The following is a 27,779-nucleotide window of genomic DNA, read 5'->3' as shown; positions in this document are numbered from 1 at the left end:
TCTGTATCGGGTTTACATTTACGCTGTGTATAAGTGAAAAACCACTGATGCTCATCAAATTCATAATAAATAAACTCCACCTTTCTATTTGAGAAGAAAAAAATCTATCTAGCACAACGCGAACAATGACAACTAGCGCTAATGACAGCTACTGCCATGAACCTAAAAAAAAACAATCTATGGCTTGTCAGTAAGGTCAGCAACTCAAGAAAAGGGAACTTTCAGACGTTCTCAATATCAACCCGCAGGTTGAGATCAGTCGTATATATAAAGAGGTCAAAAAGACAAAGCGCAAAATGAAATTGGACAAAGAGGGAAAGACTTTGAGTGACTGGTCTAGATTCACGATACCGATACCTATACTACGTCTTCACAGCCTTTCTCCAGGGATATTGATCCACCTATCGGTAGGTATTCCTCTCAGTAGTTGAGTATCCACGTGAAATTTTTACTCGATTTCCGGACGCCATATATGAGTGATTCGGGAGAGCTGACGGGTTGTTCTCCCTTTAGGCAAGCTTCACAGTCAAATCCCGGCTGTGAATAGCGTCTGCTTCTGCATCTTTTATTGGAGACCTTATTCAAAAGAAAACTAAAAATGAAGACAAAAACGAAGGCTGAGAAGACCACACACACTATACATGATAGAGCATAAGGTGTTAACTTAGTGAGAAAGCATACATAATCACCAAAAGAACAAGCAAAAAAAGAAATTGTGGTTCCAGAGGGGGTCGAACCCTCGACTTTGGCGTTATTAGCACCACACTCTAACCAACTGAGTTATGGAACCCATTCGATGAGTGAGACACCAAATTGATGCTATATGTTGCAAAACTCCCCAACATCAAGTCAAAAGAAAAAAATCAACCCTCACATTTCGCCGTCACAACGCTGGTTGCTACATAGCCCAAAAATGAAGTCTAGGTGCAAAAGAACTGGAAGCAAAAAGCAATGGACTCGCGGGGAATCGAACCCCGGACCACTCCCATGCTAAGGGAGTATTATACCACTAAACCACAAGCCCAGTTGAGTGATTGGCTGCTGAGCCTATTGCTTTCTGACTGGAAAACTGAAATTTCCATGGTGCGGTGGGTCTTTCAGACCAATCGCCAGGTTCAGCCAGCCAGCCCTACAGTGTCAATTAGGTCGATTGAGTCAATTGAGTCAATTAACTAGGTGGGAAGGAGATAGTCGCTTGTTATACATGTTCATTTGCTACAGCATTGGTCTTCTACTCGTCTGCAATGATTGGAGATCGGTGGCATAGTTCTCGTTGAAATATATATATATCCGTTGTTCGTGCTCATGCTCCGTGGCGAACCAGTATTTGTACCGCGACACCCATACATGTAGAACCGGTTAAGTATGGATGTATAAAAGATGAATCTCTCAAATTGCGGTGAGAGACAATAAGATCCCCGCAGATTTATACCAACACATAACCTACAACCATAGATAAGAGAATGTGCCAAGAGCGAGATTTAGCTTATCAATGATCAACAGGGAAGACTGATTCATGTTAGGGTGTATGTTAAGAGGGACAACCCGCGTGACTCGACCCCAATTGGGCATTGGACTGTAAGAGCGGTCGAAATGGAAACTCTTACCATATCGAATTGACTATGAAATCCACCAGCGTAGACTTTCTCAATTCGTCGACATTCTCCATCGGATGTTCGGCGTTTCGCTGTGCAGGAGGGGATGTGATTGGTTCAAACCGCCGACCTATACGCGGGGGGAAGCTCTGAAGCTCCAGGATAAGACCGATAACAGTTGCCATATAAAGACACCCCGCGCATTTTTGGGTTCTATCTCTGTTACACTTCTGCTGCCTCCGATTCTCTATATTTGTTCTCGGAAAGCATCTCATACCCCCCTACAACTCACAATGGCCTCGGTTTTCCGTGCCGGCACCCGGCTGCGCTCTGCCGCTCGCCTTCCTGCTGCCCGCTCTCTCTCTACCACTGCCTCTCTTCGGGCCTCTGAGAAGCCTTACTTCCCCAATGAGCCTACTGCTCCCTCTGTCTCGGGCGCTATCCCCGGCCCTAAGAACCAGGCCGCTGCCGCCGAGCTCGATGAGGTCTTCGACGTCCGCAGCTTGAACATGCTGACTGACTACAACCAGTCCGTTGGTAACTAGTACGATAACCAATTCTTTTACCGTGGCCTCAGCTAACATTCTCTTAGCATTGCTGACCTCGACGGCAACAAGTTGCTCGATGTATATGCTCAAATTGCCTCTATTCCCGTTGGCTACAACAACCCCCACCTCAAGGAGGTTGCCACCACCCCCGAGATGACCTCTGCCCTCATCAACCGTCCAGCTCTGGGTAACTTCCCCTCTTCCGAGTGGGCTCACATTCTCAAGACTGGTGTCCTCCGTGCCGCCCCCAAGGGTCTTGACCAGGTCTTCACTGCCATGGCTGGATCCGATGCCAACGAGACTGCCTACAAGGCCGCCTTCATGTACTACCGTCAGATGCAACGTGGTGGCCCCGAGGTCGAGTTCACCGAGGAGGAGCTGCTCTCCACCATGAACAACGCCGGCCCCGGTTCTCCCCAGCTCTCTATCCTGTCCTTCAAGTCCGCCTTCCACGGCCGTCTCTTCGGATCCCTCTCCACCACCCGCTCAAAGGCCATCCACAAGCTGGATATCCCCGCCTTCGACTGGCCCCAGGCCACATTCCCCCAGTTGAAGTACCCTCTGGAGGACCATGTCCAGGAGAACGCCGCCGAGGAGCAGCGCTGCTTGGCCGAGGTCGAGCAACTCATCAAGGAGTTCCACAACCCCGTCGCTGCCGTCATGGTCGAGCCCATCCAGTCCGAGGGCGGTGACAACCACGCCTCGCCCGCCTTCTTCCAGGGCCTCCGCGACATCACCAAGCGCACCAACGTCCTCTTCATCGTTGACGAGGTGCAGACTGGTGTCGGTGCCACCGGAAAGTTCTGGGCCCACGACCACTGGAACCTGTCCTCCCCCCCGACATGGTCACCTTCTCCAAGAAGGCCCAGACTGCCGGTTACTACTACGGCAACCCTGCTCTGCGCCCCAACAAGCCTTACCGTCAGTTCAACACCTGGATGGGTGACCCGGCCCGCGCTCTGATCTTCCGCGGTATCATCAACGAGGTTGAGCGTCTCGGCCTCGTCGAGAACACCCGCATCACGGGTGACTACCTGTACGGCGGTCTCGAGCGTCTCGCCGAGAAGTATCCCCAGCACTTCCAGAACCTGCGTGGTAAGAACCAGGGTACATTCATCGCCTGGGACACCCCCAAGCGTGACCAGCTCGTTGCCAAGGCCAAATCCTTCGGCATCAACATCGGTGGCAGTGGCGCCTCTGCTGTCCGCCTGCGCCCCATGCTGGTCTTCCAGAAGCACCACGCTGATATCCTGCTCGAGAAGCTTGAGCAGATCATCCAGGCTGTCTAAACTCAGTCCAGGCAATGCCATTTCTGAGTTATGATGATGACTTTTGGAAAATTGCCCGGGCGTTTTGAACTTGATTGAGCGTTTCCTTTACTATTTCTGCTGATTTTTTCTTTCTTTCATCTTGTTGCAACGAGTTGATGCCATACAAAAAGGCCATGTACATTTCTAGATAGGTTGCTTGTCAATTGAATTATGACTCAAGAGAATCATCTGGACTCGTAGTGATAAGCACTCTAGCCGCGGTTTATGTTTTATGGGAAGGAAAATTGGCAATAGGACTCATAAGCAGATTGGTCCTGCCATGCCCTTGTAATCCAATAAGTAATATGAAGAAATAAGAAAGTGTGCAATGCTCCATCCGAAACTCCTAACCAGCAAAATCGTCGAAACCATTTCCCACCCTGCTTATTGAATGGCGTGTGCTATAGGGGTATCCGGACCAGAATCGTATGAACAAGGGTGGGGAGGTTATGCAGTACCTAAGACTGGTACTTCAAGCATCTTCGTCACCGGTGCTTCCATCCCGTCTGTAACCAGTCGTCAGTATAAGCCGGAGAAAAGAGCCAAGAAGGCTTTGTGTATAGAGCTGGAGCACACGTACGGGACGTATTTGATTCCAGAGTCCTCGAGACTGCTGATGATGTATTCGGGGAGCTATTGATGCGAACAGATTAGCAAGAGTGCTCGACAATCGGAAAGATCTATGGAAGGTGGGTTCCATTCCAAATATCTCCAAAGATTCGAGCTTCACTCACCGAGCCTGTCACCTTGGTCGCATATGTGCCCGGCACATAGTTATCCAACCGCTGCCAGCGAGCAACCCAGCTAGCAGCTGGGTCCCGGACAGCGATCAGACCCTCAAAGACCTGCGACGTGCATTCCTGAATAGCATCATTGTTTCCGCGGAGCTGGAGGGTATTTTCGCAATTCGGACAGCCTTCACGCATGAATTTCTGGAGTAACCGGGGGTGGTCAGAGTAAGCTGCGGAAGGGAAGAGGAGCAGCTCATACATTGTGGATTTGAACGACAGAGCAGACCATGCAGGCACGTAGCGTGCGCTGCTGGTTAGGAGCGGCGTAGAAAGACATTGGGGAGCTGTAGAGGAAGACAAGGAGTGAAGTGAAAGAGATCGGAGGTCGAGTCTGGATGCCAAGCCCCGTTGCGATCGGGGAAAAAGAACATGGGAGAACCAGGAACAGTCCCGATTCTGTTTTTTTTTTTTTTTGCCTCCACGCTTAGTTCTTCTTTTTCTTTATTTTTACCTTCTCTCTTATTCAGGAGCTTTCCGCTTGGGGTTCTGCTCTCTGACTTTATCTTCGCTTTCCTTTTACTCTCTCTCCGATCCCGATCATCGCTTGTCTCGTGCCCCTCGCATTTTCCCTCCGCCCCCAATGGCTACCGATCAAGCAGCCGGTACGGCTCTCAAGGTGCAGGGCAACAAGGCCTTTGCTGCGCATGACTGGCCTACAGCTATCGACTTTTATAACCAGGCTATCGATAAATATGACCAGGATCCGTCCTTCTTTTGCAACCGGGCCCAGGTGCGTTCCTGATATCCATGGCGGAACATTCTCGCGATTTGTGTGTGCATTCAGACTGGAATGGTCTTTGCTGATACGCTTCCTGCGACAGGCCCAATTTAAACTCGAGGCATTCGGTTTTGCCATCGCCGACGCTACAAAGGCATTGGAACTCGATTCCAACTATGTGAAGGTCCGTCGCTACATACCATGCAGGAGGAGCTATATCTATACAGTTGTAGATGGGGGTTGTGTGAGGATTAATGCTAAATCTGGTTTTGCTTTAGGCCTACTGGCGCCGTGGCTTGGGCTACGCTGCCATTCTCAACTACCAGGATGCTTTGAAGGACTTCAAGGCTGTTGTCAAGCGGGAGCCTGCCAACCAGAGCGCGAAGCTCAAGACTGCCGAGTGTGAGAAGCTCGTTCGCCGCATAAACTTTGAGAAAGCCATTGAGGTTTCGGACCCACCCTCCGCTTTTGAGGATCTGGATATTGGTGCTATCAAGGTCGAGGATGGGTACGATGGTGTGCGTCTCGGCGAGGAGATGACACAGGAGTTCATTGACGACATGATTGAGCGATTTAAGGACGGAAAGAAGATCCACCGCAAGTATGTCTTCCAGATTATCAAGGCTGTCAAGGATCTTGTCTACGCTGAGCCCACGATGGTGGAGGTTGGCGTTGAGTCTGGCAAGAAGTTGACGGTTTGCGGTGACACACACGGTATGTTTGGCCTCCCACGGTATAGTTCACTGGTTGCTAATATAACCAGGTCAATACTTCGATTTGCTTGAGATCTTCAGACGAAACGGCGCTCCCTCTGATACCCACGCTTATCTCTTCAACGGTGACTTCGTAGACCGTGGCTCTTGGTCTTGCGAAATTGCCCTCCTCCTATATGCATACAAGTGGCTGCGGCCCAACGGTCTCTTCCTCAATCGTGGAAACCACGAAACGGACGATATGAATAAGGTTTACGGATTCGAAGGCGAATGCAAGGCCAAGTATAACGAGCGTGTGTTCAAGGTGTTCTCCGAGTCCTTCTCGGCCCTGCCTTTGGCCACCCTGATCGGCGATAAGTACCTCGTCCTGCACGGCGGTCTCTTCTCCGACGACAAGATTACCCTGAACGACATCCGCAAGCTCAACCGCCACAACCAAAGGCAACCAGGCCAAGCCGGTCTCATGATGGAGATGCTCTGGACCGACCCGCAGACAATGCCCGGCCGTGGTCCCAGCAAGCGTGGAGTCGGCCTCCAATTTGGACCAGATGTCACCAAGCGCTTCTGCGAGAACAACGGTCTGGAAGCTATTATTCGCTCTCACGAGGTGCGCATGGATGGTTACGAAGTCGAGCACGATGGCCGCTGTATCACCGTCTTCTCCGCCCCCAAGTACTGCGACTCGACTGAAAACAAGGGTGCCTACATTAACATTGGCCCTGAGCTCAAGCTCGACTATGAAGTGTTTGAGGCCGTGCCCCACCCCGATATCAAGCCGATGGTAAGTTCCTCTTCATCGCGACTCAAAGATCCCAGCTAACAGTCCCAGGCATACGCACAAAACTCGCCCCTTATGGGAATGTGATAGGAAATATGATTTGCAAGCGCGGCGTTGCCAAGAGATCTAGAATTGATGTTCCTAATGTATTTATGTGCATGAATGATGTGTTCCACTATGTTCTGTGTTCTGTAGCGCTGTAGTTGTGACGTCGCCGTTGTTTACTCCTCACCGCCTTTGCCCCGCGGTTTCCCCTCGATTCTGCCCAGCACTTCTTTTGCTCTCCGATCATTTAGACAACTTCACATACAGCAGTCATGGAATTCGATCCTCAGACCCGTAAGTCTCATTTTTCAAAAGTGCCTGTATTCAATGCTAACTTGATCAGCTCAATACAACACTTCCGACAAGTCGAGCTTTGCCTCGGTCTCAGCAAATGACCGATGGCCTGTTATCATTGTGAGCTTACCCCGAACGACCGATGCCTCGGTGTCAATTACTCACTATGTGTGATGGGTATAGACTGGTGCCATTGATGATCTGCACCGGACAGTCGTTGGTGTGGATGACAATGAGAAGGCCAATGAAGGCAAGGGTATCATTGCCAATATGGCCAAGTTGAAGTATGAGCTTCAGCATGACCGACAACTTACGTGAGTCTTCGTATTCAAAAACTTGAAAGGAGTAATTATCTGAATGATTGATTGATAGCCCCTTGGACGACGACGGACACCCTGATATCGCGTCTTATAACCAGGAGCTTGAGCAGCGAGGAAACCCCCATTGGCACGACGTGCCCTGGCTGTACGCCGAATGCTACCTCTGTATGTAGCACGCCCTAAATCAACTGAAACCAAGTACTGAAGCTGACTTGGTATCAACACAGACCGCCGGATAGAATCTCTCTTCGCATTGTCAAAGCACTGGAAGGGCTATGATGTGTTCGCCCGCCAGAAGATGGACACGTTCAAGTCATCTCGCCCCGCCGTTATAGAACTCGCCGCAAGATATCGCGAGCTAGCACAGGAAGCAGGGTCAGGCAAGGGAGCAGAAGGAAAGTCACCCGAGCAGGTCGAACAAGCCGAGAAGATTCTTTTCTCAGAGATGTGCGAGATCTGCCTATGGGGCAATGCCACAGACCTTTCCCTCTTGACATCTCTCACATACGAGGATATCCAAAAGCTGCAGGGTTCCCAAGCGCGCAAAGACTCTCAAAAGAACATTATTGTCAACGACCTCGATGCCGCCTTCGAGGCCATGCAAAAGGCACGTAGAGAGAAGAAGGACGGCGAGCGCCGTGTTGACATCGTCCTTGACAATTCCGGCTTCGAGCTCTTCGTCGATCTGATTCTCGGCGGATACCTGCTCTCCGCTGGCCTGGCGACAACAGTCGTCCTCCACCCCAAGCGTTTCCCCTGGTTCGTGTCTGATGTCACTCCAAAGGATTTCTCCGATCTCCTTAACAGCATGGTCGACCCGCAAGCTTTCTACACAGCCGCCGACGACTCCGGCAAGACCTTCCCACCACTTTCAGAGAAGGAGGTGTCGGATGTGAAATTCCTCTTTGAACAGTGGAGCCAATTCCACCAGGATGGCAAGCTGATTCTGCGCCCACATGCATTCTGGACTACTCAGGGTGGATTCTGGCGTATGCCGCACGTTGCACCCGATCTGTTCGAGGACCTAAAGGAGAGCGAGCTTGTTTTGTTCAAGGGTGATCTGAACTACCGGAAATTGGTCAATGATGTAAGTGAACTATTCCCTCCTCGGCTAAACACAACGTATGCTAATAACATATAGGCCGAGTGGGATCCTACCACACCATTCACAGAGGCTATCGGACCTCTCGGTCCCAAGTCTGGTATTCGTGTCCTGGCCTTCCGTACTTGCAAGGCTGATACCGTTGTTGGACTCCCTGCTGGAAAGGACGAGGAACTTCGTCAGCTGCCTGGTGGTGGTGATTCCAAGACTCGCAAGTGGGCTTGGAGTGGCAAGTGGGCTGTTGTCTCGCTTTCTGACGGCAAAGCTTAGATTAGAGGCTTGCTACTTTGATTGACTGGAGACTAGACGTGATTAGAGTTATTGCGCGATTTAGAGCTCCCTGTAGATGGATATAATGTGGCGAAAAGAGTACAGTTGCATTGCAATAAATAATAAATATGAATGAGTCGAGCCAATGTCTCTTTGAAGTTGCTCCTATGGGTAAATTATTCAGGACCATTGACCCCGATCACACTATAATACAGCGGTTATATAGACCTGCCTCAAATCAAGAAAGAAGCAAAGAAACCTGCCGCGAGAGACAGAATGACCCCAGCCCCTGGGCTGGAGATACCACCAACCGAATCAGAAGGCGAGGATGTAGCTGAAGAGGAAGATGACGACGCAGCCCCCATAGAACCCCCCGAACTAGACACAGTCCCACTCCCAGTTTCACTTGCCATTCCCGCACCCATATCTGTGGTTGTTGTCATCGAGCCACCGGCACCAGAACCAGTCTCTTGAGTCTGTGTCTGAGTCTGAGTCCCAGTCTCAGTCGCAGGCGAAGTCTCAGTAGCAGTGTCAGTCATACTAGGATCAAAAGAAGTAGTAGTAAAAGAACAAGACCGGACAAGATCATTAGCATCTAAGTTAAAGTTAGGCCCCAATCCCCAATATGTATATCAAACAAGGGAAAACAAACCATTATCCCTTCCATCCTTACTATACTTCGAAATACAAGCATCGCAAATCGGTAAGCTAGACGCAGCCCTGGAATCCCTGCAAATACAATTCAACTCTTCTGTATCATCGTCGTGGGTCTTTGCGTCGCAGGATGCTGTCAGGCTCACGATTGGTGCGCAGACTTGTTTACATTGCGTTGGGAGATCGTTTGCGTCTATATCTCCTGCGGCAGCTAGGGATGCTAGGAGGATGAGCGATAGGGTTGGGTAGAGGTAGTGCATTCTGAATCTTTATATGATTGGGATGAGTTGAGTGTGTCGGATTTGTGATGGTTATGTGGATGATCAGTTCTGAAAGGGGATAGCTAGTTTTATATCTTCTTTCCTCGGACCACGTCATGTTCCGGTAGGCTTTGAAGCTTGGAATGCTGGACACATTCATTAGGTAAATGGTGCTTGATCGCCGGGGTTTATTTTGCGGGGATTGGGGCTTTTACTGTGGAGATCAACAGGGTCTTCTCCACTGAGGATCCCATAGTGTTTGCATGATGCGGCATTTCGGCTGAGAGGTACAAGGTACTTGTGTATAGGTATAAGTTAGGTAAAGCTGCGAGGAAGGATGGAACCAACAATTGAATTCGCTCATATGTAGATAGCAAGAATGGGGTAAGAAAGTAACGCTCATATCCCTAACGCCATCGCACGCTCCATGAGCCACCCAGTATTTCCAAAGAGAAAGAAACAAACACGAATAGGAAACAGTGACTCTACCAATGTCTTCACACGTTCTCCTTGCCGAGTGCTCTGGATTTAGGGTTGAGTTGTTTCTGTCTTAGCCGGGCCTGGGCATCAGCAATTCGTTCAGGGGAAAGACCTCCTCGTTGCGTGTCTGTCAGCCCATACCGCTTGCCAACTCGGTCACCAGCTGAGATTGTGTAGTTTGTATACCGACTGCGAGCTGGGAGGCCAGAAATGGAGTCGAGGGTTGATTTAACATGTGTACGCTCTCGTGGCGCGTGCCTGGTGCTAAGCCCAATGTCATCGGCACCGGGAAGATTAAGAGCTCGAGTAGGACGGTTTTCGCCCAGTCGTCGCTTGGAATAAGTGCGGTTAAGAGATTTGAGAGTTGAAAGATCAGGGGGCGAGGATGGTGGAACTGCGTCTAGTTCGACGCGGCGGGATTCGTGGCGCGGCTTTGGCAGGATCTCGTTCAAATAGTGTGTTACCTCGTCGTCATCTGCAGCCGGGTTTCGGAGATGGCGCCTTGAGCCTTGAGTGCCCAAAGTGGCACTACGCAAGCCAGGACGCGACTCACGGACTTTAGATCGTGGACTCGGGCTTGGGGGCGGCTCTATGTCGTCTGTGGGCTCTTCTTCTGGCTCTTGTGGCTCTTCTGGTTCAACATTGTGGCCGGCAAAGTCGAACACTTGCACACCGGTAGGGTCTTTGCGAGGACTGAACGATTGACGCTCAATCGAAGGCAGAACTGGGAAAGGTTCGGTCGTGGTTCCAAGTCTCAACTTCAAAAGGTCAATTTGCTTCTGCAACTTGCGACGCTCTGCGTCCGAGGTATTCCTCAAGTTTTCCTCTGATTCACGATGCTCCTGAGTGGCAGTCTTCAGTCTGTCCCTGTATTCCTGGACCCGTAACTCTAGCCTCGACTCTCTCTGCTTCAGTTTCGTTTCTTTGTCCTTGCGTCGACCCTCGTAGCGCGACATTTCCTGCTTGACACGGGCTAAAGTTTGCTTGAGAGTGTTGTTTTCTTGCTCGAGTGTCTGTGCTTTTTTTTCCGAGCTTTGCGCGAGAGTCTGGAGCGTGCTCAGCTCGGATTGTTGACGTTGCATTTCGTCAATCTTGGCATTGGCTTCCTTGAGCTCTTGTTGCGCTTTGCGAAGCTCGTCAGAGGGGCCCTTGGAAGATGAATCTTCCTTCTGCTTTTTTGTAATTTGCGCAGCATCATTCACCACGTCGTGCTTTTCCAAGGTACTGCGCAACGACGTGACTTGTTGCTTGTATTGTAGCGCAAGAGCGGTCTGCTTGGTCAGGTCCTGAATTAGTTGCTCCTTATCCACCTTGGATCCTTCTCCAACCATGGTAGAAGCAAGTCGTGAAACTTGTCTCTCCATCTCTGCAACTTTCTCCTCTTCCTCCTTAAGCTTATCGGCCAGCCGCATGGCTTCGGAGTCCTTCTTGCGAGCGTATGACTTGGCAATGCACCGGTAATGAATCAACTTTTTGATCTCTTTGTTGGTCTTCACACGGTAGTTGTCGAATTCTGTTTTCCAATATTTGCCCGACTCGGAGTGAGGGTCCTCCAGGTTGATGGTGACATCTTCATCAGGGATGTCTTTCGTTCGAGAGCTGCCAGGGTTCACTTCCTCTATAGTCTCTTCAGACTGGGCCGAATCAACATTCTTGGACGCGTTATCGCGTGCATCCATCAAAGTCTGGGTGAGTTTGCTTCGTGGTTTGCCGCTACCGTCTGAAGAACCGGACATCCACTGGATGCTCAGGTTACCAGTCGGGTTTGGCGGAGTTCTGGCTGGCTTGCTGGCCGAGCCAGGGCGCTTCCCCTCATTGTCAATGACACTCTCCCCAAATGACACGGTCTTGCGTCGATTTAGTATCGTCCCGGGCGTGACTAATATGCTTTTTGTAGGAGAACCCGTGGGGTTGAGCATCGCGTCATCACCGGGGCTCGCGTCTGTGATCTCAGGCGGCGGGAGCTTCATTGTATCACTCTTGCTTCGTTGATGAGGGGATGATATTGGGTTCGACACGTGTTTTCCATCTTCTTCATCGGCTCCAGGTGTCCCAAAAAGGGCACTCTTGAAGGCGCGAATAGCAAAGACAGGAGCTGGAGTCTCGGGAGGTTCAAGCAGCTTGGAGTCCTCTAAGTAGAATGGTTAGTGGAGAGATTCAGGGGACTTGAATATGACAGAACCAACCCCCTTGCTCATTCCCCTTCATCCAGTTCAACATATTGGCAAAGTAAGGAAGTGGCCGGTTTGTTTATGTCGCGCGGTCGGAAAAAGAAGAAGTGCCGATCATCTTATCGATACGGTTCTTGGCACCGAGTCACTTCATGAAAGCAAGTAAGCACAGAGAACTCATGGATGTTTAGTGACTTGATCGGGTTTGACTTGGTTGGCTTCAACTGAATTCAGTCTGAGCTTTTAACGTGCATGTGACCTAACCTGCACTCCCTTGCAGCGCATCCCCGGACATCATCTCACACCGGCATACAAGACTACAGTACTATCACATCACATATCTGGGACTCCATATTGACAACTCATCAATATGTCTTTTTCTCAGTCACCTGGTCCTGCAATTATGGCTAAAACATTTGCGACTATCTTCGTCGCATTCGGTATCAATGCCATTCTACGCCCGGCCCAAGCACTCACCTTCTTCGAGTTCCAGCCTCCAGCCTCTGCCGTGGACAAGCAGCTGGTTGACAGTCTTATGGCAGTCTACGGTGTTCGAGATATCTTCATGGGTGCTGCCATCTATGCGGCCGCGTACTTTGGTACTCGGCGAGCTCTGGGCTGGATATTGATTGCCGCTAGCAGCGTTGCATTTGCAGATGGTCTTGTCTGCTGGACGCATGGCCAGGGCTCATGGAATCACTGGGGATATGCGCCAATGATTACCATCGTGGGCAGCATGCTACTCGGGCTCTTTGACTGAGGGCCAGGTACACGTGGAATGCAGTCAACACGCCAGCCCAGCGAGACAAATTGTGATCGACTCTTGCGGTGTCTACAAAATTTCCACTGGTGAAACTCGCCAGCTCATGAAAAAAAAGGGTCCACTGTTGGGCAGGGAGAAAGGTCCTTTTGCATGACCTACATTTGGATATGCTACATGTAGGGCGTGTTCAGCTTCAATCAACATCTATGGACATATGAACTGCGAAACTGTGAAAGTAGAGCATATAATTTGCACAGAATTACTAGCTATAATAGCAAATAACAGCCAATGCATCTCTATTAACAAGCCGGACGTCATTTATAGGTCCACCACTATCGATAACCCGAAGGGCGCATCTGACCGCCTGTTCTAAGAAAAAAAAGACTGCCCAATTCGCTCGACTCTAGACTTCCTCACCCTCCACCTCATTAACTTATTACTAGCCTCGATGTCGTACAGTCAGGGACGCATGTAGGGCTCTCGCCACGCCCCGCGATGCCTCCCAAACAGAGGAAGAAGCCCTCCCGCAAAAAGCAAACCTCCGATTCCTCCTCCGTGACGTCCCCCGTTTTACCTACAACCAATTACCGTGAAATCCACCAGACAGAGGTCGAGGCTCTGCGCTCGATATATGGTGATGACTTTGAAGAAGTTGAGAACAGGCGGTCGGCCTGGCAGGTGAGTTGCCATATTATGGTGGGCTGTTTGGGTCCCTCGTGCCACTAACTCGTGCGCTGCAGCAAACTTCTGATGTGACCTTTAAGCTTCATTTACGGTCTTCCTCGAACCCTGATGTCCTCCTTGTGCTATTAGTCGAACTGCCCGCCACATATCCCAAAACAGTTCCCAATCTTTCGCCGGGAAACCTTGACGGCTTCCGCGATGGAGCGCGTTCCAGAATCCAAGATATTCTCCGCAACAAACCAAAAACCCTACTCGGAAGCGAGATGATTTATGAGCTCGCGGTGTCGATTCAAGATGTCCTTGAGGATGTTGCCCAGGCGCGCCTACAGGATAAGGATCTTCCTAGCCTCGAAGAGGAACGAATGGAGCAAGAGGCGGCCGCCCTTCAACGCGCAGACCTGGAAATGCAAGAGGTGCTTCGCAAACAACAAGCTGCAGCTGCAGAGGAAGAGCGTGCATTACAAGAAATGCTTCAAGACAAGATGCGACAACGAACCAAGGCTCGGATCATGCGACGGAAAAGCCGCACTGGTGCCGATAGTGATGTCGATGACCTCGTGGAGAACACGCCTGGCGCGATTTCCTTCGATCCTCCTTTACTCGTCAATGACACCGACGAGCAGCCGCTGATCTTCCGCGCCGTGCATGGGAAGACTATGTTACAAAGCCAGCCGGGTAAGAAGACGTTCACCGTCAGGCCTGTGGTTTCTGAAAGTCGATGCCACGTCCCACAGCTTATTTTGAAGGAGATTTTCCTTGACGAGAAGGGATCTGAGAGATTGACATTCCGAGAGCAAATGCGTACCAGTGAGGATAAGTTGGAGGGCCTCAAGCGATTAAGACACCCGAACCTGGTTGAATTTGTCGGGTTCAAGATCAATCGCCCACTTGGCCAGTTCGACTCGCCCGATAATTCCTGGACCGTCTTTATGCTTTTGGAATATGCAAACAAAGGGTCACTCGCCGAGCTCCTCGATATCGTGGGGACCGTGGCCGTCGACATGCTCCGCGGCTGGATGATTCAGCTACTCGAGGCTTTGGAGTTCTATCACCGCAATGGATTTGTTCATGGAAACATCCAATGTAGCCGAGTATTGCTCTTCCGAACGCCCTCGGGTGGGACCATTGTGAAATTGCAATCTAGTGTGGAGGACGCTTTACCCGAACCCCCTGGTGGAAAGCCATCTTTGACTGCATCTAAATCGCCACTTTGGCTTCCTCCAGAGCTGACGCAGGACCAGTCAGCTCCCACCATGAAGACTGATGTTTGGGATCTTGGAATTGTACTGCTCCAGATGGGCTTCGGAAAAGATGTTCTCCTGAGATACACATCTGCTAACCAGTTGATGGTGTCAATGGGACTCTCTCCGCCATTGCAGGATTTGCTCCGTGAATTCTTCCGCCCTGATCCTAGAAAGCGTCCAACTGCCTTCCAACTGCAACCGTCTGAATTCTTCCGAGTGGATGCGCCTTTGAAAATGCGGGATAGAGGGTCAAACTCTGTGTCTCTGCAGAGAAGGCCCCGGCTCGACTCTTTTGGAGCCATGCCGGCATTCTCACGATACCACCAAGACTTTGATGAGGCAGGTCAGTTGGGCCGTGGTGGTTATGGGCAGGTAGTGAAAGCACGGAACAAGCTCGATGGTCGGTTGTATGCAGTTAAGAAGATATCTCAAACTTCAGCTGCAGCTTTGAAAGATACTCTTTCCGAAACCATGTTACTATCGCGACTGAACCATCCATATGTTGTCCGGTACTACACTGCCTGGCTAGAAGAAGACTTCAATCAAATTGAGGAAGAGGCCATGTCCTCCACCGAAGGTGACCCATTTGCTAGTCAGGATCACCACGGATTCAGCACTGGAGGCCTCGACTTCATCAGCTCTAGCGGATATCCCAAGATCGAGTTTGCCCAATCGGACAGTGATGATGACAACGAAGGAACGTTATCCGATCATGCCCATGCTGAGGCATCTCGGATTTACCGCGCCAAACACACAGAAACAGACAGTAAAGATGACGACGCTGAGCTCAGCCATGCGAGATCTGGATCTTATGGTCGTCCTGTTTTGACTACGCTGTACATCCAGATGGAGTACTGCGAGAAACACGTGAGTGCACTATGCTATTTTACGGTCAATAATTTAAGCTAAAATTTCCAAGACCTTGCGTGATTTGATAAGGAATGGATTATACGATGACATTGATCGTTCGTGGCGTCTCTTCCGGCAGATTCTCGATGGCCTTAGCCACATCCATAGCCACGGAATCATCCATCGTGACCTAAAGCCCGACAATATTTTCATTGATGTTGCCAACAATCCTCGCATTGGCGACTTTGGACTTGCTACAAGCGGCCAATTTACCACTGCTGTTCGTTCATCTGCAGCGGCAGACTTCGAAGGAGATTTCACTCGCAGTCTTGGAACGACCTACTATGTCGCACCAGAGATGAAGTCGGTTGTCTTGGGACACTACAATGAGAAGGTAGATGTGAGTATTCAAACTGCCCGCACTCTAAATTATAAACGCTCACGCTGTATAGATGTTCTCTCTTGGTGTTATCTTCTTTGAGATGTTGCACCCATTGCCTACCGGCATGGAACGAGACCAGACTCTCAGAGTGATCAGAGAAAAGAACCATACCCTCCCGCTCACTTTCCAGCAATCTGATAAAGTAGTTCAAGGGCAAATCGTTGAATCCTTGTTGAGCCATACCCCAAGTGAACGTCCTACAGCCGCTGAGCTTCTTTCCAGCGGAAGAATCCCACTCCAGGTCGAGGAAGAGACATTCAGGCGAGCGATTGTGCATCTGCTCTCCGATCCAAATTCTCCCGACTACAAGAAGATTCTATCAGCAATCTTCTCCCAGTCCCCTAAGAAGTTCGAGGATATTGCTTGGGACATAGACTCGCATGGTTCCCCAGCAGCCAATGAACTACTTGTCCAGGGTCTAGTCAAGAATAAATTGACCTCTATCTTCCGGAGACATGGCGCCGTGGAATCGCAGAGACAAATGATCTTCCCTCGATCTCAGCATTACAGCACCGCCCCTGTTGCTCGCCTTTTGGATGCATCTGGCAATCTATTACAGCTGCCATTCGACCTCACAGTTCCGAATGCACGAGCGATCCCCAAACAGGATCGCTCACTGGAGAAGACATTTGCATTTGGCACAGTCTACAGAGAGTCAAGCCATGGCAGCGAACCGCGGACTCACGGTGAAGTGGACTTTGATGTCGTGTCTCACAATACCTTGGATTTGGCCCTGAAAGAGGCCGAAGTGATCAAGGTCCTGGACGAGATTATTGAAGAGTTCCCGCCCTTGCGCTCTTCCCCCATGTGCTTCCTCATTAACCACTCTGATTTGCTCCAACTTATCATGGAGTTTTGTCGTGTCACGCCTTCCCAGATCCCATTGGCCAAGGAGACTATCAGTAAACTAAATGTTGGCAAATGGACAATGCAGAAGCTCCGAAGCGAGCTTCGGTCTCCGGCAATTGGTGTTGCTTCGACATCACTGGATGATCTTGCTCGATTCGACTTCAGAGGTTTGTCATTTCAGGATCTAATTAGATGCAAGGCGCTAACTTACATTGTACAGGTTCTCTGAAAGAAACCCAGCGCAGGCTGCAAAGCATTATGGAAGGAACTGAATTCGTCGAGCGAATTGCACCGATATTTACCCGCTTGAACGTGCTCATGACTTACCTCAAAAGCTTCGGCATTAAGCGCAAGGTCTACATAAACCCCCTCAGCAGTCTTCATGACAAGTTCTACGGTGGAAGCATTCTGTTCCAATGCGTCTTTGACAGCAAACGACGAGATGTGTTCGCTGCAGGAGGCAGATATGATGGCTTGATCCAGGAGTTCTCTCCCAGGGTCTTATCTAATTGTCCTCAAGCGCATGCTGTCGGATTCAACCTCAGCTCGGATCGCCTTAGCTCTTCGATGATTGATTATCTGAAAGCCAAAGCTCCGACAAAAGAGAGTGAAACTGGTGCGGAGGTATACTGGGGAGCTCGTCGGGTAAGTACCATAATGTATCCATGTCTCAGTTCTTACTAACCTCATTAGTGTGATGTACTTGTTGCCAGCTTCGACGCAGACGTTCTTCGCTCGGCCGGAGTAAAACTCATCGAAGAACTCTGGTCAAACGACATTAGCGCGGAGCTCGCAGTCGACGCCTCGTCGATCGAGGAGTTGATGGCCATATACAAAGACTCTAACCACCGATGGATTGTAATCGCCAAGCAAGACAGCAAGGACCGTGGATTCAAAGTTCGAAACCTCATGCGCAAAGAGGAATTCGATATCCGCACCGCCGAGCTTGTACCATGGCTTCGATCAGAGGTGCAAGCGCGCCACCAGCGCGAGGGTACTTCTGACCTACGCCCAGCCCGTCAATCAAGCACACAAGAAGTCCTCGCATCACAAGAACGGGCAAATGATGTGCGCATCCTTACACCGCAACATCGAAGCAAGAAGACGAACAGAAGAAATATCGTCGAGCTAGGTATGTCTATAATCCAACCCACATCCAATGCAGTACATCATACTAAGAGTTTCTAACACAGCCCTCCAACGCTCCCGCGACATCGCCGAAAACGCTCGCAACGGCCCAATAGCAGCAATCGACACTCGGGACGACGTCCTAGACGCCATCCGAAACACGCGCCTCTCTGACGCCGAGAGCTGGCGCAACGTAATTCAAAACGCACCCCTGACCGAACGCAAATACCTTAGTCAAGTGTACGAGCTTCTAACCGACTTGGCACTTGAGAACCGCACAAACGACAGCACGGAAAGGTTCACGAACGCTTTCATCTTCAATTACCGCACCGGTTCCTGCGTGTACTACGATCTCGGCCCGAGCGAGAAATGACATGAATTTACGAATGGTTGTTTTTCATTGATGAGAAGATAAGATAGGATTGGAATGGATAGGATATGAAAGGACAGGAAAGGAAAGGGAAGGAGGGAGGGAGTTTGCATTGGCCTCGTGTGGAATGGGGCTATATTGGGTGTTCTAAGTTATGCATTTTGCTTTATGGGTGGAATTCTTGTTTGTTTTATTTGACCACACACAGTCTATCTCCTCTCAATGCCCTTTTAAGCGAGTGCTCGGGATGATACCCAAACCAGTTGATGTGTGTGATGTATGCAATGCGAAGTGATGGGATGAATGATGCGCGAAAGAATTATGAATATCCAGCATGAAGGTTGCGGAGGAAAGGGAAGAATTCTTTTGTCGGAGGTATCGCTGTTATTGTACATGGAAGAAATCACAAACATCATGAATTATTTGTCGAGCTGCTGAACATAGCTGAATTAGTCGCTGTCTTCGTCGCTGCCATATGCTACCAATGGACCACTAGCGGCTTTTGGTGCTGCAGCAGTCGTCACGTTTCCATTTAATCCGCGAAGTGCTGCTACAGCTGAGCTGGAGAAGATGCTCCCACCTTGTTGCTCGTACTGTTGCGGTTCGGGGATTGCAGCGGGCTCGATCATCAGTGGCTGTTCTGGTGCTTCCAGCTGTAAAGCTTCTTGGGTTTCCAGTTGACGGGTCCTAGCGTGCCACACGTCATCGGGAACGTCGTAGCCCTGTAGTCCGAAGCTTCCTTCGATCTTCTTGCGTTTCTTTGCCTCGGGGTCGCGACCTTCAATCTCGGCCACAAATGCTGCGGGGAGAGCTCGACGCACGGCCTCGGCGGCCTGTTCCTCTAACCGACGAGCTTCGCGCTTCTGAGCCATAGGGTTCGGGTCAACCGTTGCCCAACGGACGTTGATAATCTCCTCGCTGAAGGGTGTTAGTATATTAATGAACAATGCGAGAATGGAAGGTATTGGGTGGGACATACTGGTCTAAGGCTTGCCGAGACATTGCTTCCTTTCCAAACTGTGCATTGGCTTCGTTTGTATCTAGTATGTTGTTAGTGTGGGTAGTTCAATTGCCGCCGTATCAGAAGATGATGGCGGCGCAAAGATGACACTTACAGGTAACAAATGCCACACCTCTTCCAGTCAACACACGGATGCGCTACAGACATAGTTAGCGAAATGCCCGGGTATCAATCAGACCAACCAACGTACATCGATCTGCCCCCATTCAGCGAAATGCCGGGAAACAACTTCTTCGATATCATCTGTGACGTGAATACGACCAACATAAAGTGTCCGATTTTGGCTTCGAAGAGTTAGCAACACTAGATTCAACCTTCACAAGGAGGATCGTGCAACTCACCGAGAAAATGATCCAACACCAGACATATCTTCTTTGTAATCGCTGTGACGATCTCGGCCTATTTTCGAGTCAATAACGCATCCTCAAATATCCAGCCGAAATCGATACTGACCGAAACAGTCTGTATTGGGATTGAACTAGAAGAAGAACAGTTAGAACCGAGACAACTAAAAAGAACAATCCAAGCAAGACTAACCAAGTCATGAATTGTAGGCAGACGATGCAAATACTCGCACTCGGGGCCCTTGACGCAAGTTCCCCAAGCAAAATGCGTGCTAAAAACGAGAATCAGAATCAGTAAGATTCCACTGCGGCGCGCAAGGGCACGACAGGATCGATAAACCCACCAGAAGAAAGAACCAGGCACACGATCAGCGCGCGTATATCCACTATCCCTAGCAATATTACAACGACCAGGCGCAGGCTTAGAAAGCCCGTACTTGTCATCATTATCGCTGCCACTCTTGTTGTACCAGATGTTGTAGTCGCCGCCTGAAGCAGCCGCAGGCTCGGATTTTGGAGCGGTGGATGGATCTGCCTGGACTCGAGCAGGACGCTTCTTGCGACGAATAATCTTCTTTGTCTTTTTCACGGGCTCGAGTTGTCCGTCGGCTGGTGTCGCGTCTCCGGCGTCGGTTGTTGCCACGACCATTTCTTCGGTGGTGGTTTCCACAAGGTCCGGGTTGGTGTTTGAGACGGGCGCTGAGGGTGCCTCAATAATGGGTGTGTCTGCCATGGCTTTTGGTGCTCTGAAATTGGAGAGTTGGCGGTATTGAGCTTGGAGAGCTTTCGAAAAGTCGACGGGCAGTTGCGATTACATAAGGCTTGGCGGGTGCGGGATTTCGTTTTTGGTCGAAAAGATGCGAAGTGCCACTTTTTGATATTCTGCTCTCTGCCTCGGTTCTTGCTTTGTTTGTGCTGCAATAAGGTAGATTCTTATCTGCTCTTTGATTGAGCGTGCACCAGAGCAATTCCTAGTGAATTCGCAGGCGTTAAGCCTCAGAAACCGCCAACATGGTGAACATCACGGAGAAGATCAAGGAGTATGTTTATCGAATTATGGCTCGTTCCAATTGTTCGTTATGCTGATTCGTATGTTGTACTGCAGGATTGAAGATGAGATGCGTCGGACGCAGAGTGAGTGGCCTATCCCCAGATATCACAATATATCACCCCGCTAACCAATGCCCCGCAGAGAACAAGGCCACAGGTAAGATGAGCTCTGGCTATTCAGAGAAAGTCTGATCTAACATTTTGATCCAGAATACCATTTGGGTCTATTGAAAGGGTACATTTCGCCCCAGAAACTCCAATGCGAACCCGAGCTAACAATATCAACAGAAAGCTTGCCCGTCTAAGGGCTCAGCTCTTGGAGCCAGCAGCCGGTGCCGGATCTGGCGGTGGCATGGGATTCGATGTCAGCAAGAGCGGTGATGCACGTGTAGCTCTTGTCGGCTTTCCCTCCGTCGGAAAGTCCACGTTCTTGTCCAAGATCACCAAGACCAAGAGTGAGGCTGCCGCCTACTCTTTCACTACTCTGACTGCTATCCCCGGTGTGCTGGAGTATGGCGGTGCCGAGATTCAGATTCTGGATTTGCCCGGTATCATCGAAGGTGCCTCGGAGGGTAAGGGTCGTGGTCGACAAGTTATCTCTGCCGCGAAGGTGCGTTTCAAACTCTTCCGATCACAACTTGGATACTGACAATATTTGTAATACAGACTAGTGACTTGGTTCTGATGGTTCTGGATGCTACAAAGCGTGCCGAGCAGCGGGCCCTGCTTGAGGCCGAGTTGGATGCTGTGGGCATTCGGCTGAACAAGGAGCCTCCGTATGTCATCCACATCTCATTTAAATCTTTGAGTATCCCGGTACTAATATGACTTTAGTAATATCTATCTGAAAGCTAAGAAGGCCGGTGGCATGAAGATCACCTTCTCAACACCCCCAAAGAACCTAGACGAAAAGATGATTTACAATGTGCTTCGCGATTACAAGATTCTCAACTGTGAAGTCTTGGTGCGAGACGAAAATGGTATGATAACCCTTACCATGAGAAGCATATTGTACCATCCCATTCATACTTACATTCGAATATAGCTACCATCGACGACTTTATCGATGTGATCATGAAAGATCACCGCAAGTACATCCGCTGGTAAGCACTGCACCAACTCAAACTACCACAAATGCAACACTAACCAATTTCACCAGTCTCTATGTCTACAACAAGGTCGACAGCATTGGTCTCGAATTCCTTGACGCCCTGGCCCGCGAACCATACACAGCAGTGATGAGTTGTGAACTGGATCTAGGCGTGCAAGATGTCGTCGAGCGGATCTGGAAAGAATTGAGACTGATGCGTCTCTACACGAAAAAGTATGCACCACCCACATTCCACATTTCTAGCGGAACTAACATTGTATATTGCACCAACAGGAAGGGCGAAGAACCAAACTTCGACGAGGCACTTATCGTGCGCAGAGACTCCACCATTGAAGATGTGTGTGACCAGATCCATCGCACAATCAAGGAAACGTTCAAGTATGCTATGGTGTGGGGAGCTAGTGCGAGACATGTGCCGCAGCGGGTGGGATTGGGACATATGGTTGCAGATGAGGATGTGGTTTCGATTGTGGCGAAGTAAATTCATGTTTAGCTTGAGTGCTTGAAAAGCGATGATAAAATGTTGATACGATTACAAATAAGTCAAGGTTGCGATGTGAACATCACTATATTGAAGTACAGAGTTCGAGAGGTGCCAAGTATGAGATATGAAGTATGAGTATGGTTAAATGTTGTTGATTTGATATACCATGAATCTATAAAGAGAACAAAATACAAGAACCTGAAGTATTCACCCAAAACCAAATTGAATATCCGAGCCAACTCCCTCACATGTTATGAAATTTAGACAGCACCGGCAGCGGCGGCGGCGGCAGCAGCAATGTTCTGCTGGCCGATGGTGGGCTGGACGCCAACACGCTCGTTGGGGAGCAGGTCAACCAGCAGGGGACTGGGACGGCTGTCACGCTGGGGGTAAAGACCAGCCTGGCTGTTCTTGTACTTCAGAACGCTGTCGAGGTAGATGTCGAAAAGGTAAGAGGAGTCGAGGGGACCGCCCTTAGCCTCGGGGTGGAATTGGGTGCTGAAGATGGGGCGGGACTTGTGGATCATGCCCTCGTTGCTCTGGTCGTTCAGGTTGACGAAGTAGGGCTTCCAGTCGGAAGGCAGGGTGGAAGCGTCAACGGCGTAACCGTGGTTCTGGGAGGTGATGTGGCAGCGACCAGTGCTGAGGTCCAGAGCAGGAATGTTGTGAGCACGGTTTCCGTACTTGAGCTTGATGGTGCTGGCGCCAGCGGCCAGAGCGAGGAGCTGGTGACCAAGACAGATACCGAAGATGGGGATCTGAGAAGTTTCCATCAGACGCTGGAGGTGGTAGACTGTATCCTGACAGTGGGTGGGGTCACCGGGACCGTTGGAGATGAAGACACCATCGAAGTGGTGGGCGACCTTGTGGATGGGGTAGTCGAAGGGGAAGACAGTGACACTGGAGCCACGGTTGACGAGGCTGCGCAGAATGTTCTCCTTGACACCACAGTCCAGCACGGCGACGTGGGACTGGGGGTCGGCAGCGCTGATGTGGAAGGGCTGCTTGGTGCTGACCTGGCGGACCAAGTGAATTTGCTCGGGGTCGGTGAAGGCCTCGTCCTCGTTGGCATCGTACTCCTCGCCAACGGTGATACGGGCCAGGGAAGAACCCTGCTCACGTAGGTAGGTGACAATGGCACGGGTATCGACACCGGAGATGGCGGGAACACCCTCACGGGCACACCACTCTCCCAGAGACTCGACAGCAGTCCAGTGGCTGTACTGCTCGGCCACATCGGCAACAACAACACCAGCAGCCTGGAGGTTGGGGGACTCAAAGTACTTCAACAGACCATTGGGGTCCTTCTCAGCGGAGGGGACACCGTAGTTACCGATCAGAGGCTGGGTGAAAACCAGGATCTGACCACGGTAGGAAGGGTCGGTCAAGGACTCGGGATATCCGACCAGCGAGGTGGTGAAGACAGCCTCGCCGGAGATATTGGAGCGAGCACCGAAAGACTTTCCGCTGAAGATAGGGCCATCACGAATGGTGAAGGTGGCAGGCTCCATAGCCGCACGCTGACGCACAGTGGCCATGAAGCGGACCTGAGCAGGACGCTTCATGGCAGCGAAAGCGGTGGCCCTAGGGGGCATTGCCTTGAAGAGGTTGAAGATCATTTTGTATGTATAGAAATTGAGTGTGAAAAGCGAGATGAAAGCGAGAAGCTATTCAGTTGATGTTGGCTTTCCAGAGGTGGTCCGAGATGTAGTCCTGGGAGGTGAAGATCGAAGGTGCCAAACACATAGACGCGACTGAAATCTAGCAGTCAGGATATGGTAGAGAAAATGGAGGGTTGCTCTTTAGCAAAACATGGAGAAGTTTGGAGTTGAGACTTTGGAAGTTGGAGAGAGGGAGAAAAGTGGAAAGAAACGAGGATTTTCACCTTTGAGTCAGTGGACACGTGCTTTCACCGACTTTGCCGGATTCAGCCAATCAGAGGCCAGCGAATTCCGCTATCGGCCTTGTTATGTAACGATCGACTGAAATCCACAATGAGATCAGAGATAGACGGTGATAGTCAATTTGATAGTCAGAAAGAAAGGGAAAGGAAGAGATATCGAGAGAGGATACTCGCTTTTATATGTCAAAGATGCCATTGTGCGCTATCTACACCGCACTGTGGAAACTTGCAGTAGCTTATGCACTCTATTGGATCCTTTGCCCTTGAAACTGCCAGTTTGAGATACGTTCCAGCCATCTCAGCGAGTAGTGTTGTGTCACTCGCTAGCCTCTTGTGTTAGGGTACTCCGTAGACTCGAAGCAACGTTGATCAAAGGCAACCGCACGGTAAATTACTTAGATAGCAGATATATAAGAAGGCAATTAGCACGTAAATAATGACCCTGCAGACGTCTTGTAGCAAGCAATAACCTAAGCTATGATCATCTCGCGGTATATACTTTGGGCCCTGGCATGCATGCCTGCGGCTACTTTCGGCCGATCCATCTTCGCGTTATTTGGCACTCAGACCGCTCTACATGGTCAATCCGACTGCGATGGGACAGGAATCGTCGACCCAGATGGTAATTGCAATGGTACTGGAATAGTGGACGACCCAGCCCCGCATGGACGAGAAGGCTTCAAGTTTGAGAACCCCTCTACCAAGTGCAAATATGTATCCCAGATGCACATCTGGGACTCCTTCAAGCACCTGGAGAAGGACATGAGCAAGCTGTTCACGCTGATCCACAAAGATGTAGCCTTCACAGTCGTCGGGCACCACCCGATCGCCGGCCGCTACCACGACCTAATGCACTTTTATGTCAATGCCTTGCGTCGAGTCAGCATGTTGTTTATGGACCATGCAGATTTGTTTGAGATTCATCCACAGGGCATCTATGGTGGATGTAACAGTGCGTGGTCGGTGCAGGAAATCCAATTCAAGGGCGTGATGAACTCCGGTGGGGACGGATATCTTCCGAGTTCAACCGCATTGCTGACCTGTCACAGGCGACAACTTCGAAATCATCAACGTGTGGTTCACTCGGTGGGATGAAGACCAGATGGTTGAGATCCGTACGTATATCGACGCGCCGAAGATCATGGATGCGCTGCACAAGAACGAAATCTGGTGGAATGGTACGACTCTGCGGGACAACCTGCTTTACATGCCAGGACCAGCGGGAATGCCCGACTTGAAAGAACTTGGACAGCTGTTGGGATATCCCAATGGCAGCAAATATAAGGATTGAAGAGAGGAAGAAGCTGAAGTGAGGGGAGATAATCTAAATTGCTTGGCGGCAACTAATCTTCTTCACTCCGCAATGTTCCCCGTAGTTCTCCAACTATGTCCGAGTCAACGCCTCGTAAGCGGTCTCGTCTAGCCTGCACTTTGTGTCAGTCGCGAAAGCGCAAATGCTCAGGTGGTCAGCCCTGTAGCACTTGCGCCCAAACTGGCGCGGAATGTCACTACAGTGCGCGCAAGAAACGCGCCAGATCCCATAGTCTGTACCGAGCTAGTCTGTCACTCGATGAACGTCCAGATGGCTGGCCCAATGCTTTGCCAGACCTCAGCACCACTGATAGTGCAGCTCAGAATTCCGCCGTTCATGGCGAGTCCGACATGACCCATTCCATGGCGAATTCCGGGGCTGCGTTCGTTCGCAAACTCGGGCTACGAATTGACCCTGCGCGTGCACCGCGATTGCACTTGTTCGCATGGAACGTTGGCGAGAGACGTATGGCACCTTCAATGTCATCGTCGCTTCCCCCAATGAATACCACAGCGTCAGCAGCAACAACTATCAACAAGATTGTCTCACCCGAGGAGATGCGGCGGCTAGCAACAATTTTTTTCGAGAAAGTCGACCCATGCTATCCCTTTCTGGACCGCAAAAAAGTTTTCACTGGAATCACTAAACGCTGGGAGCTCTCGTCATCTCCCATCGACACGGAACACCCACACGATGCTGTGCTATGCGGCATCGCAGCCTTCGGGTATTTATTCTCGCGACGCGAGATCATACCCCAAGAACTACAACTCATTGAAACGGCACGCAGCATCTTAGACAAGAGTGTGCTTGCTGCAGAAATACCCTCAGTCGACACAGTGACCGGTTGGGTTCTACGCGCCGCCTATCTCCGCATGACGGCCTCACCGCACGCAGCATGGATGGCCAGCTGCACCCTGATGCACCTCATCGAAGCTGCAGGTCTACACCTGCAAACCCCAGACCCAGAAACAGCAGGTCTCCTCCCAGCCTCACCAGCCGAAACACACACCAGCTCAGACAGCGGAGACACACAATCCCCCAGCGACCCAGAGACTCGTCGGCGACTCTTCGGCATGGCTCGACATCTCAATACATGGACCTCCTTCGATTTGGGTCGCTCACGGGTCATCCTCCAAGGCGCAACAGCCCTCTCCCAATCCCCAGCTTCAACCCAAACCCCAGCCCAGTCCAACTCCCAAACCCAAACCCAAGCCTCAGCATCCCAAACAAACCGCACCCACCCCCGCGCCGACCTCTTCCACCTCCTCCCCCTATCAGAAAGCCTAGACCCAACAAACACCCCAGACCTCCTAACAGCCCTAAAACAAGTCCTCTCTCTAACATACACAGAGTCAAGCTTAATCCTAGTGCAAAGCAACCTAATGCTCTGCATCTACCGCCGGCTCCGTGCCCAATCAACCTTCACCTCCCCCTCAACCCCAACATCCACAATTCCCCCAAAACTTCTCACAAAAATCCTAGCCCTATCCTCGCGCTCCCTTCGCGCTGCACGCGGGATGGTAGCGCAAACCTGCCCCTGGCACCAAGTAGCCAACGTCCCCTTCCAAGTCGTCTGCTCGCTCCTGGCAATTGATAACCGCGCCTCGATGGCGTTACTGGGTGATGCTATGCGCACACTTAGGGAGGTCATGACGGCTTATGATACGGATTCGATGCGGGAGGCGTATTCGACGGCTTATTTGCTTGTCGCGCTGCATCAGAGGCGGAAGGAGGATGATACACGTGCGCTGGCGGAGGTTTTGAGGGTTAATGCTTCTGTTGTTGGGTGGGTTGGGATTGATGCTGGGATTGAGGGAGATGGGGTTGTTGAGCCGGGAGATCGGGGTGATGGATATAGGGATGGAGATGATCATGGGCAGCAGATGCAGCAGATTGGGAACTCGAATCAGAGTCAGAGTCAAAACCAGAATCAGAGTCAGAGTCAAAACCAGAATCAGAGTCAGGTTCTTGATGGGTCTGTGGCGCCGGTTTCTGATGCTGAGTTCTCGTGGTTGGGTGATTTGATGATTGATATGCCTAGTTTGCAGAACTTTGACTTGGATCAGTTTCTTATGACGGATGTGCCGTGGCCGTTGCCTGAGATGGGGATTTGAGTTGGATTGGATCGATATGATATTGATGGTGATTTAAAAATGCCATTGGAAAGATCTATATG

The 27,779-nt window shown here is 50.6% G+C and overlaps 13 protein-coding genes across 13 annotated transcripts; 8 read left to right on the top strand and 5 right to left on the bottom strand.

The window, feature by feature from the left end:
- Positions 1-1,888: 1,888 nt before the first annotated feature.
- gatA (4-aminobutyrate transaminase gatA) lies at positions 1,889-3,432 on the top strand (the record flags this gene model as incomplete). The annotated part of the gene is given in 3 exon segments (XM_058460450.1): positions 1,889-2,139; positions 2,188-2,930; positions 2,945-3,432. The coding sequence occupies 3 exon segments, from the start codon at positions 1,889-1,891 to the stop codon at positions 3,430-3,432; spliced, it is 1,482 nt and encodes a 493-aa protein (XP_058323982.1).
- A 493-nt stretch (positions 3,433-3,925) lies between these two features.
- Positions 3,926-4,521, bottom strand: spt4 (transcription elongation factor SPT4; the record flags this gene model as incomplete). The annotated part of the gene is made up of 4 exons (XM_058460449.1): positions 3,926-3,959; positions 4,034-4,086; positions 4,188-4,385; positions 4,444-4,521. The coding sequence occupies 4 exons, from the start codon at positions 4,519-4,521 to the stop codon at positions 3,926-3,928; spliced, it is 363 nt and encodes a 120-aa protein (XP_058323981.1).
- A 303-nt stretch (positions 4,522-4,824) lies between these two features.
- ppt1 (protein serine/threonine phosphatase PPT1) lies at positions 4,825-6,540 on the top strand (the record flags this gene model as incomplete). Its single annotated transcript, XM_058460448.1, has 5 exons — positions 4,825-4,974; positions 5,066-5,146; positions 5,241-5,676; positions 5,726-6,456; positions 6,505-6,540. The coding sequence occupies 5 exons, from the start codon at positions 4,825-4,827 to the stop codon at positions 6,538-6,540; spliced, it is 1,434 nt and encodes a 477-aa protein (XP_058323980.1).
- A 230-nt stretch (positions 6,541-6,770) lies between these two features.
- On the top strand, positions 6,771-8,484 carry N7508_002381 (damage-control phosphatase ARMT1 family protein; the record flags this gene model as incomplete). The annotated part of the gene is made up of 6 exons (XM_058460447.1): positions 6,771-6,792; positions 6,842-6,912; positions 6,976-7,106; positions 7,165-7,277; positions 7,340-8,199; positions 8,254-8,484. The coding sequence occupies 6 exons, from the start codon at positions 6,771-6,773 to the stop codon at positions 8,482-8,484; spliced, it is 1,428 nt and encodes a 475-aa protein (XP_058323979.1).
- Positions 8,485-8,717: 233 nt separating this feature from the next.
- N7508_002380 (uncharacterized protein) lies at positions 8,718-9,023 on the bottom strand (the record flags this gene model as incomplete). The annotated part of the gene is made up of 1 exon (XM_058460446.1): positions 8,718-9,023. One exon carries the CDS (start codon positions 9,021-9,023, stop codon positions 8,718-8,720), a length of 306 nt encoding a protein of 101 aa, XP_058323978.1.
- An 872-nt stretch (positions 9,024-9,895) lies between these two features.
- Positions 9,896-12,098, bottom strand: N7508_002379 (uncharacterized protein; the record flags this gene model as incomplete). The annotated part of the gene is made up of 2 exons (XM_058460445.1): positions 9,896-12,009; positions 12,065-12,098. 2 exons carry the CDS (start codon positions 12,096-12,098, stop codon positions 9,896-9,898), a joined length of 2,148 nt encoding a protein of 715 aa, XP_058323977.1.
- A 321-nt stretch (positions 12,099-12,419) lies between these two features.
- Positions 12,420-12,809, top strand: N7508_002378 (DUF4267 domain-containing protein; the record flags this gene model as incomplete). The annotated part of the gene is made up of 1 exon (XM_058460444.1): positions 12,420-12,809. One exon carries the CDS (start codon positions 12,420-12,422, stop codon positions 12,807-12,809), a length of 390 nt encoding a protein of 129 aa, XP_058323976.1.
- Positions 12,810-13,307: 498 nt separating this feature from the next.
- On the top strand, positions 13,308-18,381 carry cpcC (putative protein kinase (Gcn2); the record flags this gene model as incomplete). The annotated part of the gene is made up of 7 exons (XM_058460443.1): positions 13,308-13,490; positions 13,553-15,607; positions 15,660-15,989; positions 16,042-17,047; positions 17,101-17,525; positions 17,574-18,012; positions 18,074-18,381. 7 exons carry the CDS (start codon positions 13,308-13,310, stop codon positions 18,379-18,381), a joined length of 4,746 nt encoding a protein of 1,581 aa, XP_058323975.1.
- A 446-nt stretch (positions 18,382-18,827) lies between these two features.
- Positions 18,828-20,476, bottom strand: cwc2 (active spliceosome conformation promoter CWC2; the record flags this gene model as incomplete). Its single annotated transcript, XM_058460442.1, has 8 exons — positions 18,828-19,296; positions 19,358-19,418; positions 19,494-19,536; positions 19,590-19,683; positions 19,741-19,798; positions 19,853-19,877; positions 19,937-20,015; positions 20,088-20,476. 8 exons carry the CDS (start codon positions 20,474-20,476, stop codon positions 18,828-18,830), a joined length of 1,218 nt encoding a protein of 405 aa, XP_058323974.1.
- Positions 20,477-20,726: 250 nt separating this feature from the next.
- On the top strand, positions 20,727-22,385 carry N7508_002375 (uncharacterized protein; the record flags this gene model as incomplete). Its single annotated transcript, XM_058460441.1, has 10 exons — positions 20,727-20,783; positions 20,849-20,877; positions 20,936-20,950; positions 21,004-21,028; positions 21,082-21,403; positions 21,460-21,569; positions 21,628-21,773; positions 21,839-21,896; positions 21,953-22,117; positions 22,178-22,385. The coding sequence occupies exons 1-10, from the start codon at positions 20,755-20,757 to the stop codon at positions 22,383-22,385; spliced, it is 1,107 nt and encodes a 368-aa protein (XP_058323973.1). The 5' UTR covers positions 20,727-20,754.
- A 263-nt stretch (positions 22,386-22,648) lies between these two features.
- cpa1 (carbamoyl-phosphate synthase (glutamine-hydrolyzing) CPA1) lies at positions 22,649-24,007 on the bottom strand (the record flags this gene model as incomplete). Its single annotated transcript, XM_058460440.1, has 1 exon — positions 22,649-24,007. One exon carries the CDS (start codon positions 24,005-24,007, stop codon positions 22,649-22,651), a length of 1,359 nt encoding a protein of 452 aa, XP_058323972.1.
- Positions 24,008-24,768: 761 nt separating this feature from the next.
- Positions 24,769-25,582, top strand: N7508_002373 (uncharacterized protein; the record flags this gene model as incomplete). The annotated part of the gene is made up of 2 exons (XM_058460439.1): positions 24,769-25,291; positions 25,341-25,582. The coding sequence occupies 2 exons, from the start codon at positions 24,769-24,771 to the stop codon at positions 25,580-25,582; spliced, it is 765 nt and encodes a 254-aa protein (XP_058323971.1).
- A 95-nt stretch (positions 25,583-25,677) lies between these two features.
- N7508_002372 (putative C6 transcription factor) lies at positions 25,678-27,717 on the top strand (the record flags this gene model as incomplete). The annotated part of the gene is made up of 1 exon (XM_058460438.1): positions 25,678-27,717. The coding sequence occupies one exon, from the start codon at positions 25,678-25,680 to the stop codon at positions 27,715-27,717; it is 2,040 nt and encodes a 679-aa protein (XP_058323970.1).
- Positions 27,718-27,779: the final 62 nt, after the last annotated feature.

Source organism: Penicillium antarcticum, assembly GCF_028974205.1.
Source record: "Penicillium antarcticum strain IBT 31339 chromosome Unknown utg000002l_segment0_segment0, whole genome shotgun sequence".
In the NCBI taxonomy this organism is placed as follows: domain Eukaryota; kingdom Fungi; phylum Ascomycota; class Eurotiomycetes; order Eurotiales; family Aspergillaceae; genus Penicillium; species Penicillium antarcticum.
This window is presented reverse-complemented; position numbering and strand designations above follow the sequence as displayed.